Genomic DNA, 20,175 nt, shown 5'->3' on the forward strand with positions numbered 1-20,175 from the left:
CTGAGTCTAAACAGCTGCCCAATTAAAACAACAACGCTTTATCTGGACATATAACTGCCGCCCACTATCAAACCAATTAAAACTTGTAGAACTGGAAAAATAAACTGAAAATATAAAATAGGACGTCCTAGGAATCAGCGAAGTAAGACGAAAAGATGAGGAGCTATTGGAATTAGCGTCGGGGAACACATCCTACTACCGAGGAACATCAACGGGCAAAAACATGCGGTATTGGATTCCTTCTTCTTAGTCGTTAACCTGATGCAGGTATCGTGATATCATGAAGCTATGGCTTGGATTCCTAATAAATAAGAAATGGAAACGAAGAGTAGTAGAAATAACAAGTTTCTCGGACAGAGTAGCTAGCTTAACCTTACAACTATCAAAGAGCTACAATATACAAATTATACAAATATACTGCCCCAAGGATTACCCACACTGACGAAGAAATAGAGGCACTCTACGGTAACATAACTGAATATACTAAATAAGTCACTTCAAGTATCTAATTGGTGACTTTAACGCCAAAGTAAGAAAGAGAAACGGCAAGGAACAAGTCATGGGAAACATAGCTATCACTGATTTTTAAACGAACAATAGTTTTTTTGTAATGGTTATGGTAACGTTATCTTTGTAAAACTGAGAACGTCTTAAGGCGGCAACGAATGTGACTGCAAGCTTAAAGGTAAGCGCGCACTTGATCAAACCGGTCAGCAACGAAATGCACCACTATAACCCGGAATTAAATGTCGTAACGCGTATTTACTGGCAAAATCACGTCAGCTCAGTTAGTGAATTTAGATATTTTTGGATAGATTGATCCAAATTATTATTCTTAGTTTATTGTGTAAAGAAGTTTATTGTGCTCAAAAAAGAAAGCGTAAAAAATCGGTGCAGACATTTCTAAAAAGTGAAACACGGAAAGTGAACTCGCTACTTTATTCCTGATTTAATCGATCATCAAGACAACATTTGGACAAAAAGAGGACAGGTGAGGCAGGTATGGTGACAATTCTTCGGCATAGAAGAAGAGATCTAGCGATAAGCGACAACTTCTTACAACCCTCTGGTCCTTGTCGATCACTTCTTGTACACCGCTTAAGGTCAAACTAGGCTGTGGTACCCCCCGTTGACCATCAATGATGGACAGCGGACGCATCATTACCTTTAAAACGCGTCTTAATTTTTGTCGAAAGGTCACTTGAATCAAAAGATATCGAATTTTTACCGTCGAGCTGATACAAATTTTATTGAACATTGATTTCGCGCGCTTAACACATGCAAAATCTACGGTCGCTACAAGCGTTGTTTCTAAGAAAACGGTTCATTCTACACAAAAAATTCTAATAAACATTTTTGTTTAAAATTATCTCAGGTACATTTTTTATTTGAAACATATTTTTTACAGTGTACAGATTCTTGGTAAATCGATTTTTTTGCGCTTTTACCCCCCCCCCGCGAGCGGGGTTTCAGGGGGAAGTCAGGGGGTAAAAGTGGTAAACTTTTTTGGATCTTTTTTGGGGTCCCAAAATTAATATTCTCGGCAAAATTCAGCTTGTTCGTATGATTTTTAGAGGTTGAGTGGCATTTTCGTCGACTGGAGTAAGTGTGTTATGATGGCTATATGACCGACAGCACAAGATAATACAACTGTTACGTTACATTAAAAGTATAAAGTTCATCTTTGTTCTTCTTCGGATGTCCTATCCATACCCGATGTTGGCAATCACCAAGGTAATACGGACGTTGTCCGTGGCATTTCGACAGAATTCGTTTGACGTACCAAACTATGTACTAGTGCTCTAGTTAGGTGGCCATGAGATTGTAGTTCTTCCGGGATCTCTCCTACCACCAATCTTTGCTTTTTGATACTCTATGCCAGCTTAAGGTTTTTCTATATATATATATATATATATATATATATATATATATATATATATATATATATATATATATATATATTTAGATTCTCTAAAATAACAGCTGAACTGGTAGATGAAAAAGGGGGGTTGAGGTTAATTGGGTATACAGCTGATTAAAAGCCAAGTGTACTCTGTTTAACAATTCATTATATTTCGCCAATTTTCATTGGCATCATCAGATGAGAGCTACAATTATTTAAAACATGGTAAAATACAATTTAATAATAGTTTGTTGTTTATATACTTACTTAATTGAGGTTCTTAGTTCTTACTTAATTCCAACAAAAAAATTTTTACTTGATGGTATTAAAATAAATCTCACTGCCATTAACCTCAATTAAGTAAGTATATAAACAACAAACTATTATTAAATTGTATTTTACCATGTTTTAAATAATTGTAGCTCTCATCTGATGATGCCAATGAAAATTGGCGAAATATAATGAATTGTTAAACAGAGTACACTTGGCTTTTAATCAGCTGTATACCCAATTAACCTCAACCTCCCTTTATATATATATATATATATATATATATATATATATATATATATATATATATATATATATATATATATATATATATATATGTTTAATAGGCAGCAATTTAGCTAATTTATGACCATAGATTTTTACGGTTCATTAAATATGGTTCTAGCCTTGATGAGTCAAGTTAAAAGGTTATTTTCTTAAAATAAAACTGATATTGAAAATATCTATATTTTTATGTGTCCATGTAGACATAGTAATCGTAAAATAATTGTTGGCTGTTGCATAATAAGTTTTGTCATATGATAGGGATTTGTAAGAAATCTGTATAGGTAATACGACAAATAAATGAACAGAAACCAAAAATTTCTTGTTTCTCTCATCATACTTGCGTATAGTCCTCAAATAAAACTAAATAAAGAAAAAAATTCGTTTTCATATTATTTTTATTCTGGCCAATGCAATTATCAGATAAGATTGTTATCAGGATAATGCTTAAGATCGGTTGTAAAAGGTATAAAATATTAGCTTATTTTCAAGTATGATCAGAGACCCATACACATCAGACTGTCTTTTTGGTTTTATATTAAACCTTCATGAACGTTGGATTTAAACGGTTTTATAACTTTCTTTTTTTGTAACTTAATCAACGGAAACAAGCAATAGAAGAAAAACAATGTCTCCTGAACCAGAGGTATTTTATATTGTAGAGTACTATATTTAAATAGATACTGAGCATAATAAACACCATGAAGAAATTATTATGTATCATTTGGTTAATAGCAATTATTTTGTTAGAGTACAAATACTTTACTTCAAAAATATGCGTTGATATTAAAGTATCTGATGTGAAAATAAAAAAAATAGTTCACATTGTTTAATTTATAAAATAAACTAGCATCAAATTTGTTTGGATTGGTTGATTCCATCAGCAATCCATTATTACGTAGCAACAACTATTCTTATAATTTATAATATTAGATAACAAATTAATTATTTGATGCTTTATCATTTCCTAAAAATATGACTGCATCATAGGTATTTTCTCTTCCTACTTACTTTCTACTTGCATTTTAATTTAATTAAAATTAGAATAGTACTTAATCGGCATATTCTTCGGTGTCTATTAAAAAAAACTTTCTCGTTTTCATTTACTATTGTGGAAGAGCACTTTCATTTGTGTATTTATAAATATTTATCGCCTGAAAGTACTAAACAGTAAAATAAAGTGAATTGAATTGTGATTTTTTTTAAATAGATGGTATTTAATACTTGGACACACACCACAAATGAGGGAATATACAATAAATGCGAAAGAACTATGGAGAGCAGTGGGCAAAGGTGAAAGAGAAGTATGCCAGCTAGGATGAGGCATAGTGAAACTAGAAAGGTGTTTCAGACGCCGACAACCGTTTTCAAATCTAAATCATATACAAAGTTTGTCCAAGTTTGCCCATAAACGTCCTCTACCCGAAGTTATCTACAACTTAGGTGAACTTTATTCTATTGATCCAAAATTTCTATATCATAATGTTAAAAGACTTTTAGTAGAAGTAGAAGTATAACAAGTCATGAAGGAAAATATTTTTGGTTCAGTAATACTAAAATGTCTAAAAATTATACACAAAATACGAAAGTTAGATGTAAAAAGTTAAAATAGCATTTCGAATTCAATTCGGAGAGAGAACTGTATTTTCTTTACACATTCAATTTTCACATTTTAACTAGATACAGCTAATTGTTTAACTTGTAAATTGCTTTGGAATGTTGTTTAAAAACCAAGTACACTCAAAAGAGGTCAAAGGACAATATTTGCTTTGTTTCAATAGCAAATGGAATATTTGTAATGTGGAAAGGAAAACATTTTACTACAAACGCACAGTAATAAATTTATGCAGTTTGTTTTCAAAGAATTGAAATTGAATGTCATTTGTCAGAATTTGTAAAACTGCATTATAAGAATTTGATATCTATAATATACCTAGTTATTTTTATTTAACGTATGACATATATATATATATATATATATATATATATATATATATATATATATATATATATATATATATATATATATATATATATATATATATATATATATATACAGGGTGGCGCACCGAAAACGAAACAGATGCATTTACTGGCAGATGATTCCTTTTTAAAAAAAACGCTTGGACCCGTCGATTTTGTTATCGAGGGGGAAACAAAATTGGCATAAAATCACATTCACATTTGCAGCCCCCTAAGCGGGGGTGGCACCATCCCTAAAATCTTAAATGGAAAGGGGGTCGAATGATCCATCATTTAAAAGGTCTTTCAACTCCCTTTACAATTTCAATTCAGTAGTTTTGGAGATTTATTGATTTAAATTTTAAATACATCATCGTAAGAGGAGATCAATACATAGCAGCAAAGTTGTTAAAAAATAAAGAATGAACTGACCTGTCAGCCGAGTAAATGTTGAAAACGACCACCATTACTTTCCATGCAATAATAAAGATTTTGCTGAAAACGTTGCCGGACATTTTGCAATATTTGAGGAGTAATTTGATGGCACTCATTCACAATTCTTTGTCGTAAATCTTCTAAGGATGTTGGCTGAGTAGCATAGATTTTGCTTTTTAAGTAACCCCACAACAAGAAATCCAAAGGTGATAAATCTGGCGATCTTGGGGGCCATTCAACGGCACCTCTTCTACCAATCCATTGACCTGGAAAGGTCTGATCTAAATAATGCCGAACTCTTAATGCGTAATGTGGTGGGGCACCATCCTGTTGGAACATCAACATATTCTCAACGTATCGACCATCATTCTGATTTTCAATTATATCTGTTAGCGCAGGATCTATGGCATTTTGCAGTAATTCCAAATACATTTCACCAGTCAAATTTCCAGGTAAGAAAAAAGGACCAACCAAATGATCGCCAAAAATGCCAGCCCAAACATTTAATTTTTGTGGCTGCTGTGTGTGTACCTCATGGTAAATTCTGGGATTAGAGTCCGACCAATATCGACAATTATGACGATTTACTTCGCCATTTAAAAAAAAGGAACATTCGTCGGAAAAGCAAATGTTAAATAAAAATTGTTCATCGTTTTTAATTCATTCACTCATAACTTCACAAAATTCTAATCGCTTATCAAAATCGTCTTCATTAAGTTCTTGTACAAGGTGAATTTTATACGGATGAAAATTATGGGCCTTTAGAATCCGTTGGATAGTACGTCGACTAACACCACACGAAGTTTGCAATTTGCGGGTACTTAATGTAGGATCTACAATAACTTGCCCTAAAACCCCCACTTCTGTTACTTCGTTCCTTATAGGATTTTCAATATTACGTTTTTTATTGGCGACTGATCCAGTTTCCCGAAATTTAGCTACAAGTTCTAGAACATATTTTCGGTGCACATTATTGTTCTCATGTCGCTCATTAAAAATTTGTGCTGTTTTATTAGCGCACTGATTATTTCCGAAAAATATTTCAATAATTTCAACCCTTTCTGCCGTGGAATATACCATGGTTAATTTATGTATAAAGCAATAAATGATATTTTAACAACAAAGATTGGTCAAATCAATCGCAAACTAATGTACTATTTCCTATTTAAAATAAGTACGTGGCATTCTCTACTTATCTTTATTCAAGAAACAACTTTTTTTGTCACAAAGGACACTTCAATTGCTATTTTTATTATTAATAAACCATGGGCGTAGTAAATAAAAGCATTTACTTATCAAGAAAATGCTTTTACTCAAATTTCTTCTGAAAGAAGTACAAACTAATTTGATGTACTTACCTATTAAAGTCTACTTTAAACTTTAAATCAATAAATCTCCAAAACTACTGAATTGAATACATGAATTTTACATCATTATAAAGGGAGTTGAAAGACCTTTCAAATAATGGATCATTCGACCCCCCTTTTCATTTAAGATTTTAGGGATGATGTGACAATTTTGTGTCCCCCTCGAAAACAAAATCGACGGGTCCGAGCGTTTTTTCAAAAAAGGAATCATCTGCCAGTGTTTCGTTTTCGGTGCGCCACACTGTATATATATATATATATATATATATATATATATATATATATAATCACGCATGGCATATAAGGGCGGTAAAGGAGTAGCATGCGCAAACAAGAAGTTGGTTTCAGTTGACTCCACTTAGCCTCTTCTACTCAAATCTGACTCTAATCTTCAGGCTGGTGCCCCTGTAAAACCGAGCAACCCAATTGGAGATCCGGTAACCAACCCTAGTGGAAAGTTAGGTCGGGAACTGACAAGAGCGGGTGAAATGGACCTCCAAGAAGTGGGTTTAACGTTCGGCTAATTATCCAACCCTGGAAAAAACCCATGTTATGAAAGCTACAAAGATACAGATACAGATTGGAGATACAGCTCTACTTATACAAGAAATGCATAAAGCCTAAGCATACATCATTGCTTTACAGGAGATGAGATGGACTAACTCAGGAATCCTAGAAAAAAGACCTACAATATCTACTACAACGGACACCCTACCCGTCACGAATTTGGTACCGGATTTATTGTGAGCAGCAGGATGAAACAGCGTAATTGACTTCAAGCCTATTGTTCACAGAATATGTCGAATAATACTTAAAGAAGAGTTTGCTAATGCTATCCCACCATCGATAAAGGGGGCATACACGCAGACTCAAATGACAAGGGACTCATAAAATTTGCTACAATCAAGAATACGGTAATAGGTGTGACACGATTTCATAAGGGAACTTGGAAATCTCTTGAGAATAAAACCATTAACCAAATAGATCATTATAGTCATTGATGAAAAATCTACGTTCTTTAATATTACTAACGGCCTAAGACAGGAAACGCGCTAGCGTGCCTCCTCTTTAATATTGTTAAAACTTTTGAGCACTCTCTTATACATGTCCAGGTATAGCCTTCATCCTGCACTTCGTAGGGACGGCAGCAGTGTTGTACATGGGGAAAGGTAGATAGACATTTATTCTCATAAATGTTTTGTATTATTACTCCCCGGGAAATTCAAATAATATTCAACTGAGTATAAGCCCTACATTGATGGTCCTTCGAGCCGGATTAACCAGTAATCGAACATATAGTTGGTTGCATTTACCATTTTACCATTCAAAGCTGTATTCAGGACTTTGAATACATATGGATTCCCATAAGGTTCTGGAGGTCGTACTCTACATACATTCTTATCATAGGGTGACATACATATGGATTCCCATAAGGTTCTGGAGGTCGTACTCTACATACATTCTTATCATAGGGTGACGGCCCACGATAGCGAGAATTGGTAGATGATAGTGTAGCAGATTAGAGCTCCGTAACATCCGTAGTTTACTTATCTTAACCGATAAGATAAGTAAAGGATTGCTACAAAAATATGGAGAAAGAAATAATCAAAAATTGAGAAAAGTCTTGGAGCCCTTTACAATGTATGTACAGTGATCCAATAAATATCTACATTGATCCAATCTGCATTTCTCATTTAGGAAATGTTTTAAAAATATTTTCTGATAAGTAAGAGTAGGAAAATGATTAGAGGAAATAAAAAATTGAAGAGGTTTACGGTTAACTCTGAATTAAGAAGACCATTAGAAGAAAAAAAATATCGGAAAAGAAGTACTTGAAAGACTGAAACAAAGAGCGGCATCATAAATTGGAGTACGGTGACACGGGCTGACAAAAATGGACAAAAACCGTAGAAATACTAATGTAAAATTAACAATAATATATATGTTATTCTGTAAGTGAGAATTTTCACTTTCCAATTATACTATTAAATTGACGCCAACATGGCGTCAATTATTAACAAAGCAAAATCTAATCTAAAATTTTAAGTATCCCAGCAAACTAACGAAAATTTTCAACTCCCATTTTAGATAAATTTTTCCTTAAACTTCCGGAGATAAAATCGCGGAGAATTTCCTACCCAGTCGAACAGAACTAAGAGATGACTAATATCTTGGGAAATTTATGAATCAAAACCGATTCCGAACACTCGGAGCAACGGGGGATAAGATATGCATCTAGTTATTGCTCTCTCGTGAAAGAATCGAACTCTCAAAAGCATTAATTGGGGAGTCGTTTGTGGTTCGAAAGGTAATAAATTGTAATAGGGAACATATCATCGATAGGCGTATTTTAATACAAATCTAGTTGAGGATAAAGCGGTGAAATGTAGAGAGTGGCGATATTTTTTTAATTTACTTTTTATTTCAATTTGTATTATTCAGTATTGGTGTATTTATTGATAAAACATTGAAAACTGTTTTTCAGTATGTTTAAAGTTAATATTAGTTTTTGCAATTATTATTACACACCGGAAACCAAAGAACAGTCGAAACAGTGGCGCAAACGCGGCGAAGGGCCGCCGAAGAATGCAAAGAGTGCACATTCGGCCGGCAAAGTGATGGCGACTGGTTTCTGGGATGCGAAGGGCATAATCCACATCGAGTACTTGGAAAAAGAAAAAACAATCAATGGTGAGTACTAAGCAGCATTATTGGATCGATTCGATGCCGAATTTCGTCGAAAGCGCCCCGGTTTGGAACGCAAAAAAGTGCTCTTTCACCAAGACAATGCACCGGCTCACCGATCGGACGTCGCCATGGAAAAATTACACGAATTAGGCTATGAATTGGTTAAACATCCATCGTATTCCCCAGATCTTGCCGCCAGCGATTTTTTCCTGTTTCCAAACCTAAAAAAATGGCTCGGAGGACGCTGTTTCGCAACAAATGAAGAAAGTCGTCGCTGAAACTTCGACCTATTTTGAAGAGCTCGAGCAAAAGTACTATTCGGATGAGATAAAAAAATTGGAACATCGTCTTACTAAGTGTATCGAGCTAAAAGGTGACTATGTTGAGAAATAAATCGATCTAATTCCAAAAAACTTCTTTTTCTATCAAAGGCTAGTTTTATATCAATCCACCCTCGTAGTTATACCAATAAAAGTTTCTTTTACTTGACTTTTGCTAATCAAAAATTCTAATACAAAAATAGTCAATACAGAAATTAATAAATAAAATAATACAGACATTAAGAAATTGATAAAGTATTGATTGGTCTAATTTGGTTTTCCGTTTTAGTTGTTTAAGTTATTTATTTCTGATGGTTCGATAGCACCTGTCGAAGCCTATACAAAACATTTTAAAAGTGTTTTGTACTGACCAAATACCAGATTTGTTGAATATTGTATAACCTCAGTGTTTGCGAAAGTATTTAGTATTTATTTTCATATTTAACATTTAATATTTTTAACACTGTACTATAATATGATCTTATTTAATGGTATTTTCTAACTACTTATTTACTTTAAAAGATATTATTTTCTTCTAATCAGTAAAATTTCATTGTTAAACAGGCTTAAACACATTTAGTCTGTTTTTAAGTTAAAAGAATCTGACTTCTCTTTTGTTATTTTGGAAATTATATCGCCACCACACACAAACCGCTGTAAAGTATCATTTATAGTATCATTTAAAATATATTTCAAAGTTAGATTATCGCCATTCAAAGGCGCATTACAATAGCGCAGATTTATGGGAGTGCACTTGTCCCATGGACCACCTAACGGTCAGAGGGTTTTTTGACGATCTCAAGACAACACTTCCTACCAGGACAGCATACTGAAAATATCCAGTTTATCGGTTACGTCCTAACGTCGCGACGTGGTACTATTCTACTGCCTGCTACGATTAATACACCAATATTTCAAAGGAAAGTTCTATTCTTTGTACAGATAACAGCAATGAGTAAAGCCAGCTAATTTTCGTAATTAATTCATAATAATTAATATTTGCTATTTTCGCTAATTTATTTACAGTAAAAATATTGCATTTTTTCTTCCTATTCTAATTTCATTTAACCAGCGACCTCGAAGTTTTACACAAAACACACAGACTATTTCAGAAAAATATTCTCAATAAGAAACTTTTCTACCGTTATAATCGAAAATAGCTGGTATTTTCCCTATTTCCGCTTCAAGCTTTCATTGTAACATAAGAATTGTTTGTTTTACTTGGAGTTTCAATCGGATAATATACTCATACGTCTGAAGTTGTATTGACTTTTTCGGATTCTCAGGATATGATCAGAGATTGAAATGCAATATCAGAACTTTTCCATGGTTTTGAAATACGTAAAAAGCTATTTTCCTCCATAACGTTTCGTTTGTATGTTCTGTGAAAATAAATTGAAATTGCGTAGAGATTTCAATTGTAAAAAGACTAGGACTATAGAAAAGCAATCGAAAAAACAAGACATAACCAGTATTTCAAATTTTTTAAATGATTTATTTTCATGTCCTATCAAATTATGTCCTGCCTCATATTTCGTGCCAAGTTAATTTTTGGTGCATTAGTTGATTAGAAAAGATGCTAACAGCTGAGGTTATTTACAGTGGCTCATTCCAAGTAGCCTGAACGCATGGGTATGCTCCGAAATAAATATAAGTATTATCTAACTAATGATAAACTGAGATAATTCCTTGCACTGCACCATACACAACTAGTAGTGGTAAAACTATTGTAGCAAAGAAACAAGGGTCCAGATGTTAGTGTCGTAGCCGGTGCTTTGAAAAACGACGGAAATAGAGAAAGATGCAATACTTACAGCATTTTATGCAATGGGAGACAGAACATTTAAGATAGTTATTTAGGGTCACTCATAGATGTAAGAAAAGTATCCAAAAGGAGAAAAACATGCGCACGCGAAACGAACAAGTATTCTTATCGCTATAGTGTTAAAATGGGTACAAAAAGTGTCGCTCAGCATTTTCTAACTTACATGCGGTTCACAAATCAAGAGCATTGAAAATTGCACAGTCAAGAGCATCTGATCTGGTGCTTGCAAGAAATTCCCGTCGTAAACACCATAATCGACCAAACAAAAAGCAGGAAAGTGTTGTGAAACAGATTGAGGAGCACATAAATAGTTTTCTAGTGCGTAAATTACACTATTCACGAAATGAAAATAAAAAGAAATATCTATCTTCTTCTTATGGTGCCTATCCGTTACGGATGTTGGACACTAACATGGCTATTCTGACTTTGTTAATTGCTGCCCTGAAAAGTCCGGTAGTGGTTAAGTTAAACCATTTTCGCAGGTTATGCAGCCAGGATATTCTTCTTCGTCCTGGACCTCTTTTCCCATGCACTTTACCTTGAAGTATGGTCCGAAGTAGGTTGTATCGTTGTTCATTGGGCATTGGGCATATATGACCCAAGTATTCTAGTTTGCGACGTTTTATGGTTATGACTAGTTCGCGCTCTTTACCCATTCTATGTAGTACTTCTTCGTTGGTAACTCTGTCTATCCAAGAAATCCTCAACATGCGTCTATAACACCACATCTCAAATGCTTCGAGTCTCTTCAGTGATGCTTCAGTTAAGCTCCATGAGTCCACGCCATATAAAAGGTGGTATCCTATTTTTGCTTATAACCATGTATTTGGTTTTTTTGATGTTAAAATCAAGCCCAAACCTGCTACTTACTTCTGCCACCCTGGAGACAAGTGTCTGCAGACCTTTAAGACTGTCTGCAAAAATGACAGTATCATCAGCGTATCTTATGTTGTTTAATCGTTCTCCGTTTATAAGTATCCCCTCGTCTATGTCCGTTAGCGCTAGGTTCATAATGTGCTCTGAATATGTATTGAACAATAATGGGGACAATATAAATTCCTGTCGCACATCTCTTTTTATCTTTATGTCGTCTGTTAACTGATCCCCAACTCTAACAGCTGCAGTTTGTTCGTAATAGATATTGTTTATTATACGGCGATCTCTGCTGTCTAGACCAATTGAATTTAATATTTTCATCAGTTCGTCATGTTTTATTCTATCGAAAGCTTTCTGGTAATCAACAAAACAGACATATATATCACAAATCACGTCTCTACATTTTTGAAAGAGAACTTGTATTGCGAAAAGTGCCTCTCGAGTACCCAATGCATCCCTGAAGCCGAATCGTGTGTTTGTCATGTGTTCTTCACACTTTTTATATATTCTTTTATGTATAATTTTTAAAAAAGTTTTCAGGAGATGGCTCATAAGGCTTATTATTCAATAATCTTCACATTTTTTGGCATTGGGTTTTTTAGGGATTGTTATAAAAGTTGATCTTAGCCACTGTTAGGGTATTTTTCCACTTTGGTATATAGTGTTGAAGATCAAGGTAAGTCTTTTTACTTCGTCTTTATCCATAATTATCAAAATTTCTGAGTAGAACTCGTCTGGTCCTGCGGCAGATATCTATCAGAAGAGTTAAATGTGCGAAACTGTGGAGATTATTTGTTTCGATTATCAGCAAAATTTGCCAGTTCCTGATTTGACTACGGGGGAAATATTTTATACTAGGCAGATCTGGATTTACTCTTTTTCACTCGTCTTTATCAGTCAGTTATATGTTGGACGAAACAGTTGCGAAGAAAGGCTCTATAGAAACTATATCGTTTTTGTGGCATTTTATACAGAAGTATATTAAAAGTTCTGTTACTGTTCTGCATATATTTACTGACAACTATGAGGGGCAGAACAAAAATGCTGTTATGATCCATTTCCTTTCAACTTTTCAAAAATAGTACACCATTTACCCGAGTCAGGTCAAAGCTTCTTACCGTGTGATTGAGATTTTGCACAAATTGAAAAAAAGAAGCGTAAGAAAGAGATTTTGTATGTTCCCAAAGGATGGTATTCATTAGTTGAAAGCTGTGGTAAAAAGTTCACTGGGAACGTGTAACACAGGACATGATGTTTGGTTTCAAAACATATCTAGAGCCTTTTTTTTAAATCCGCTGTGCTTAAAAAGCGCCCTTTTCCTTTATCGAAATATAAATTATTTATATATGATTCTGCATCCCATGAGAATATTTCGGTAACTGAACAACATAATACTTTCTTTTTAACGTCATATGCTTTAAACAAAAATTCAGGAATGATTATTGGCCTAAACGGAGCTCCTGTGGCTTGTAAGGAAAAGATACCACTGAAATCTACCAACGGGCAGATGCTGATTGCCAAAAAAAGGAGGATTGTGATTAGAGTGTTTTAGACTGTCTTCTTTTATTTTATTTTTGATTTTCTGCATTATTACAGTCATAGTATAGTAGAATTTATTATTGTATTACGTACTTTGTTGTTAGGTTAGTTCTGTTATATAAAAAAAGATTTTTTGCACAAAAACACAGCATTTTTACTATTTTTTTCAGACAATGTTTCTTATTTTGGTAGGTAGCAATAACCGTCTATGTGCAAAATTTAACACCAACTTTCAACAAAAAAACCAAAGTAACATATAGATATATTGTTAGGAAAGATGAGTTATTCGTTATATTACAAATTTAAAATAAATAATTCATATAATTTCAACTATGACCAAATGACACATTTTTAAATCATGGATTCCGTTTTCTACAGGATTAAAAATCATTCCGCTAAAAATACTTCAAATAGGATCTAAGTTTATTTCGGCTGAATAAAATAAATATTAGATAAGATCCGGTTGAAGCGTAAATTTTAAGTAAGGTCCTTTTGGTTATAACGCCCCAATCACCCTAGAGATATTAAATAAAGACTACTCTTTATTAATATAAACAAGATTTCATTGTAATGAATATTTGAACTGAACATTTTGAGCCGAGGGTAAGTACATACCTAATAAATACTGAGATTGTACAATATTTACTATAGATACGAATTAAGGTCTATATTAGGCCTAGCAGCAAATTTAAAATAAGTATTTGGTTCTTTATAAAATGTTGGATGCGGTAGAGAAGGTTTTATATATGGCATTAATCGGATGTCGGATGCCAAATCGTTAGTTATAAAAAAGCAATACCAAGTCTCAATTAGTTGGTTACTTATGGTTTAATTAATTTCAATATGATTTACTAAAAAAATTGACGATATATTATAATCTAGTAATTACTCACCTATGAATGAGATACCTATGTATAACTTCGGCTACGTCGTGCATTTGTATGTACATACACACCAACTGAGGTAAATAAAAGTCCACCTCATGATTATCAAAACTAAACATCTTGTTAACAATATAACACAACACTCCCGGTTCTTTGCTATTGAAGAGGTAATGCATAGCCATCGAAACGTCGAACACTTTGCTCTCGAGCAATCGCAACATACCGGAACTCTTCGGTGCATCAGAGCTCGAACACGAACTCGAGCTGGTTTTAGTCCGTTCAGAGTCGTCGTCGTTATCTTCCGAGCAATCTACTTCTTTTGATTCGGTCTTGCGTTCGGCCGCGATATTATCGATGTATTCGACACTAGATTCTCGAGTGGCGTTAGATTCGGACGACGAGCCGGCATCAGAACCGCACAGGATACCAGAATCGTCGGAACCGAGGCTGGCGAGTTCATCGTTTCGTTGCTTGGAAGACGATTTGGGATGAGGTTCGTTTGTGTTGGAGACGGTGGAACATAAAATGGCGTTGACAGTTTCGCATTCTGGACTTGGTGTGACGTCTACCTCTGGGATACGTTGGAGCGCGGAATCTAGACTCCGGTTGCGGTGGTGGTGAGTTAGGTGGTTGGTCGTCGAAGTGGTGACTTGAGTGACAGGAGGTAAAAGAATTCCCATAGACCTGCAATTTAAAATAAATATTTTATTAGATTTATTTAGATCTCATGTTAACGAAATAAAATTGCATCAATTTAAAACAAAAGTTTAGTTTTGAAATTTTATAGCCGTTTCTAGATTAGTATTTACAAATGGAAAGTTTTTAATGAAAATTAATGAATATACACTCCCATTATTCACGATTATTATTCTTTTTTCAATAAGGTAAGTTTCAATGGGTAGGTTAAATTAAAGGTTAATTAAACGTTTCAATTTCCACTTCGGAAATCGTTCTCAAAATACAAAAAATACTTTGTATTTTGAGAATGATTTCCGAAGTGGAAATTGAAACGTCCATTAACATACTTTAATCTTTAACTGTGGCTTATTCCCAATATTTTTTACATACAATTTAATTTAAAATACCACAAGAAAATAGCTTCAGAACAAAATTACAAATCGATGGATAAGCAAGAGTGACATACATTTTTAGCCTGATATTTGTTACGAGGACAAACGAAAAATTGCGATATACGAAGACTTTTTAGCCTAAAACCATTAAACTATTTCCGATATTTCCCATAACAAAGTCTGGTAGACGCGTCGAACAAATTTTACGCAGCTTTTTAGCGCATAATAAGCAGGGATTTTCTACTGAGACCGATAGATTAGCGAAGTTAAGAAATATTTTAGACTTGTGTATTAGACATTTTCCATCTTGTTATAAGCCTCCACAACAATTATCTCTAGATTAATCATTACTTTTATTCCGAGGGCGATTAGCTTTGGTTATGTCCTAAAAATAGATATATACTTACAAAGGGCAAGGAGAGAATTCGCCTGTTGAAGCTATGTCTAAAACTGAAGCGGTTGTATTAAAATTAATGCAACCATATATAAACAAGGGATACCATCTCTATATGGACAATTACTATAACAGCATATCCCTAGCTAATCGACTTCTTCGACATAAAACTCACGTAACGGGTACTCTTCGAAGAGACAGGCGAGGAAATTCTGCTGTAGTAACTAAAGCAATATTAAGAAAAGGAGAGCATGTATGGAAAAGACAAGAAAAAGTGTACATTTCAAAGTGGAGAGATAACCGCGAAGTGCTTGTGATTATGACTTTGCATCACTCGAAACTAATAAGATGTAAAAACAGAAGAGAACAAGAAAAAATAAAACCCATCGAAGTATTTCATTATAACCAATATATATCTGGGATAGACAGGTGTGATCAAATGATTTCATAATTTTCATACCCCACGAAAACAAATATATAGCTGTCTGGAATTCATTTTTTTGTTCAAAAAGATTAACAGTCCTAATCCAGCAGCAACGATCAGATTTATCGATTTCAGGGATTTACTTATCCAAAGCCTGTTAGGACTGGACCCTAAAGTAAAAGATGCGAGAACATTGATTAGGTTTTCTTCACAACATACACCACAAGAAAATACGGCTCTTCCTGGTAATCCTGAAAATTTAGGGAGACCGATTTGCAATGCGGGAGTGTCTAGCAATGTGGTAACTGAGTTATGAGTAAAAAAGCATATCACACTTTTTAGGAGATATCAGAACGCGGATACTGAAGCATTATAAGATACACATAAAGTGCTATAAGTCACAGACATACTTAATCCTGAAATCCTGAATCCTGTAATCCTGAAAATTTACCAGTACAGCATTTTCAGGAAACGATACTTTTTCCACAGAATTATAGCCGAAATAAGTATTTTCTGCGGTACAAACAGTGCACAAAAGACGGAAGGAGAAGAGAGACCAGCTGCAGGTACAAAACATGTCCTGAACATCCCCCATTGTGTCCAGGACTATATTTCGAGTTGTGGCATACGCAAATATAAAAGTGTAAATGTATTTTTTTGTATTTTATTTTTTGCATTTTATTGTTTGTATTTTGTTTCTTGAATTTTATTTATGTTCGGTTTATTAAAATAAATAATTTTGTGTTATAAACAGACGGTGGTAGCCGTCGTGTCCTATGATGCAGATAATAACTGTCTGGTAGGACCGGAACGGTTATAACCGTGTGTACTTTTGGCAAAAAAAACTATACTAATTACTCCTAGAAACACCTCCCTAAAGGAATTTCTGAAATTTAATTTTTACATCCTTAAATATCCGTGTGACAAGTTTTGACCGATTTGCAATGCGGGAGTGTCTAGCAATGTGTTAACTAACTGAGTTATGAGTAAAAAAGCATATCACACTTTTTAGGAGATATCAGAACGCGGATACTGAAGCATTATAAGATACACATAAAGTGCTATTAAGGCACAGACATACTTTGACCCATCCTTACAAACTAATAAGGGTTGTTCAAACCTTTCATCATCATCATCTTTGGCTCGACAATCCTCTGTGGATCTTGGCCTGCTCTAAGATTCGTCGCCATTCTGTTCGGTTTCTGGCAACATGTTGCCATCTTCTGATTTTTAATATCTGTAAGTCGGTTTCAACTTCATCTAACCACCTAATTCGCGGTCGGCCTTTGCTCCTTCTTCCTACAGGTGTTCCTGTGGTTAGCTTTTTAGCAATCGTATTTTCTGGAATTCGTATTATGTGTCCAGCCCATCTAAGTCGCTGTGTTTTAATGAATGTTATGACATCTGGCTCATCAAAGAGCTGATACAATTCAAATAGGGTAGTGATGCGTAAAATATGACGCTGCATCCTGTTAGCGTCACTAGCCTCTCCTACTCAATTCCAACTCTCACCTCCACGCGGTGAACCCTGGTAACCTGAGCAACTCTGTGGAAGATTATGGTAACCAACCCCAGTGGGAAGCAGAGTCAGGGCAAACGAGAGTGGGAGAAATGGTCCTTCGAAGATTAGGGGGTTGGGCAAAAGGTTAACGACCTCTTCCCTTAAAAAAACTCATTGTTAAGAAAGCACAAAGTGTTGAAACCTTTAATAAAGGTTAATAGTATACGTTTTAACAAAGAAAATAAGCCCCGGATTATTGAAATCCACTCAGTCAAATCATCTGGATCAGCCCTAGAAATTATCTCATTTTTTAAAAAATCTTATAAACAAATTAAATTTCGCAAAAACTGAACGAATCTGGCCCATCTTTTGCACATAATTCAAGCACAATAAGACCCTCAGGGTCAGGTACATTTAAACAAATTTTAATAAATAATAAAAAAGAACAGTATTCAAAGCAGCGATTTTGTTGTTCATTTTGCAATAACTTTTTTGTGCATTAACCGATTTTTATTTAGCATATCTCATTTTGTGTATCTTTTTTTTTTCTGAAAACGTTGTCTGTTGACTTCAAATCTCTAAATAGACAAGTTTTTAATTTATGAGCAAAATAAGGAGTTTGACGTTTTGATTTTTTTGATCAAAAATTGATGAATCCCTAGATGAGAGTCTTTTTGTAATATCTCATACTACCCATTTCAACTATCAAACCCGTCCATACAGTTGTGACGAAAAAAGGTTTATTTTTTACTACTTGGTTGGTCTAAATATGGCAACGTGAAACCATATTTTTATTAAATGATTTTAAGTCTATGTTATGAGTAAAATATATTACAATAAAACCAAGGTACAGCGTATGTTGCATGCCACATGCAAGATTAAATTTTAAGTATTTTGAAATAGTACTGTTAAATAATAAATTAATTTGATAGTAGAAAACTCGGGAGTATCAAATATATGATCGCTCCTAATAAGAAACGATGAAATATTAATATTTAAAATGTTTTCAGCTGGTATTCGATGTATATGTAATGTGGGTCAGTTTGAAAACTACGCAGTAAAATGAACAAACACTATTTGATGGTGGCAGCAAAGTGGTAAAAAGTGCAACAAAAACAAACCTAATTTTCGAAATCCTTCGAATTATCGACCGTGCAACAAACCCGCTCAGTGTACTTCGTCGATCTAGAAAATTCATTCGACAGAGTGCAACTATCAAACGTTATACATCTACTATATAATAAACACGTACCATTGGATAGAACAGCAAAATGCCTTAGCTACACAATATGGAAATCAAATACCTAAACTAATAATCAAAAACGCTTATCTGGCATGACATACATCGCTGAAACGAGACCAGAAACTATCACAACAAGAAGATATCTGGAAACAAGTGAAATGAGAATCATAAGAAAATGGGCAGATCAAGAAGTAACGACAACAGAAAGTCGCGGAGGATATACAACATAAATTAATGTGTGCAATTTCGAAAGGAATAATGGAATAGTAACATTATTAGATTGACAGAAAATAGAATAGAATAGCACGATAGACGTTCGTCTATCGGAAGCAGAAGTATAGGTAGACCTAGAGAGAGATGACATGATAATGATCCAATAGAATAAGAGGTCCGGGTTTGATCCCGACACAGACACCAGAAATTTTTCAATTATTCTCTCTCTCCAATGGCACTACAGCCCACATCGAGCCTTGGCCTCCTCCAACATTGTCGGTCCCACCTCTGTTGCTCTTCTCACAGTAATTACTTCTAGCAAATTTTGCGCGTCCGCTGCCACTTCATCCTCCCACCTTTTCCGTCGCCATCATTTTGGCCTTGCGTACTGCATTTTACTATCTACGGCTCTTTTCCACAGTCTGTCGGTCTCCATTGTCACTACATAACCAACCCATAGAAGTCTCTAAAGTTTAAAGAATTCTGAACTCAGTGCCTCTTTAAACAGTTCATGTACCTGGATCTCCATACTCTGTTTTCTGTAAGAGGTCCAAATATGTTCCTTGGGATTTTTCATTCAAAGACTTTCAGCTTTATTTTTGTCGATCGATATCATCGATTATAATCAATATATCCTATCGTTTGAATAGGCTCACGATCTAGAGAGTACTAGAGTTTGCATTTTAGTTAACTAGAGTTAAGTAGTAAATTATTATTTTGAATTATTGTCCTCATGGGTATACTATAAGTACACACAACGCAAAAGTCTAGGGATATTTTTATAAATAGACGTATTTTGTTTATGTGTAATCAACTTAAAAAAACTTATACAAAATTTGTAGTTTAAATTGTTGTTTAATATGCCAAAAACCATAAATTGCAAAAAACAGAAAATTGGAGCAAAAAAAAATATATTGCAAATCACCCATCTTTCAAATACCACCATAAAATGTTAAAAATACGAAATATAAACTTA

The 20,175-nt window shown here is 34.2% G+C and overlaps 1 protein-coding gene across 1 annotated transcript in view; it reads right to left on the bottom strand.

The window, feature by feature from the left end:
- Window positions 1–20,175, bottom strand: part of fwd (phosphatidylinositol 4-kinase beta fwd) — a 265,938-nt gene that overhangs the window by 104,058 nt on the left and 141,705 nt on the right. Inside the window, exon 3 of the mRNA XM_072534539.1 lies at window positions 14,364–15,038. Within this exon, the coding sequence (XP_072390640.1) occupies window positions 14,364–15,038 (675 nt within the window). The remainder of the gene's footprint in view (window positions 1–14,363; window positions 15,039–20,175) is intronic.

The sequence above is a fragment of the Diabrotica undecimpunctata genome, chromosome 6, assembly GCF_040954645.1.
Source record: "Diabrotica undecimpunctata isolate CICGRU chromosome 6, icDiaUnde3, whole genome shotgun sequence".
NCBI classification, from domain to species: Eukaryota; Metazoa; Arthropoda; class Insecta; order Coleoptera; family Chrysomelidae; genus Diabrotica; species Diabrotica undecimpunctata.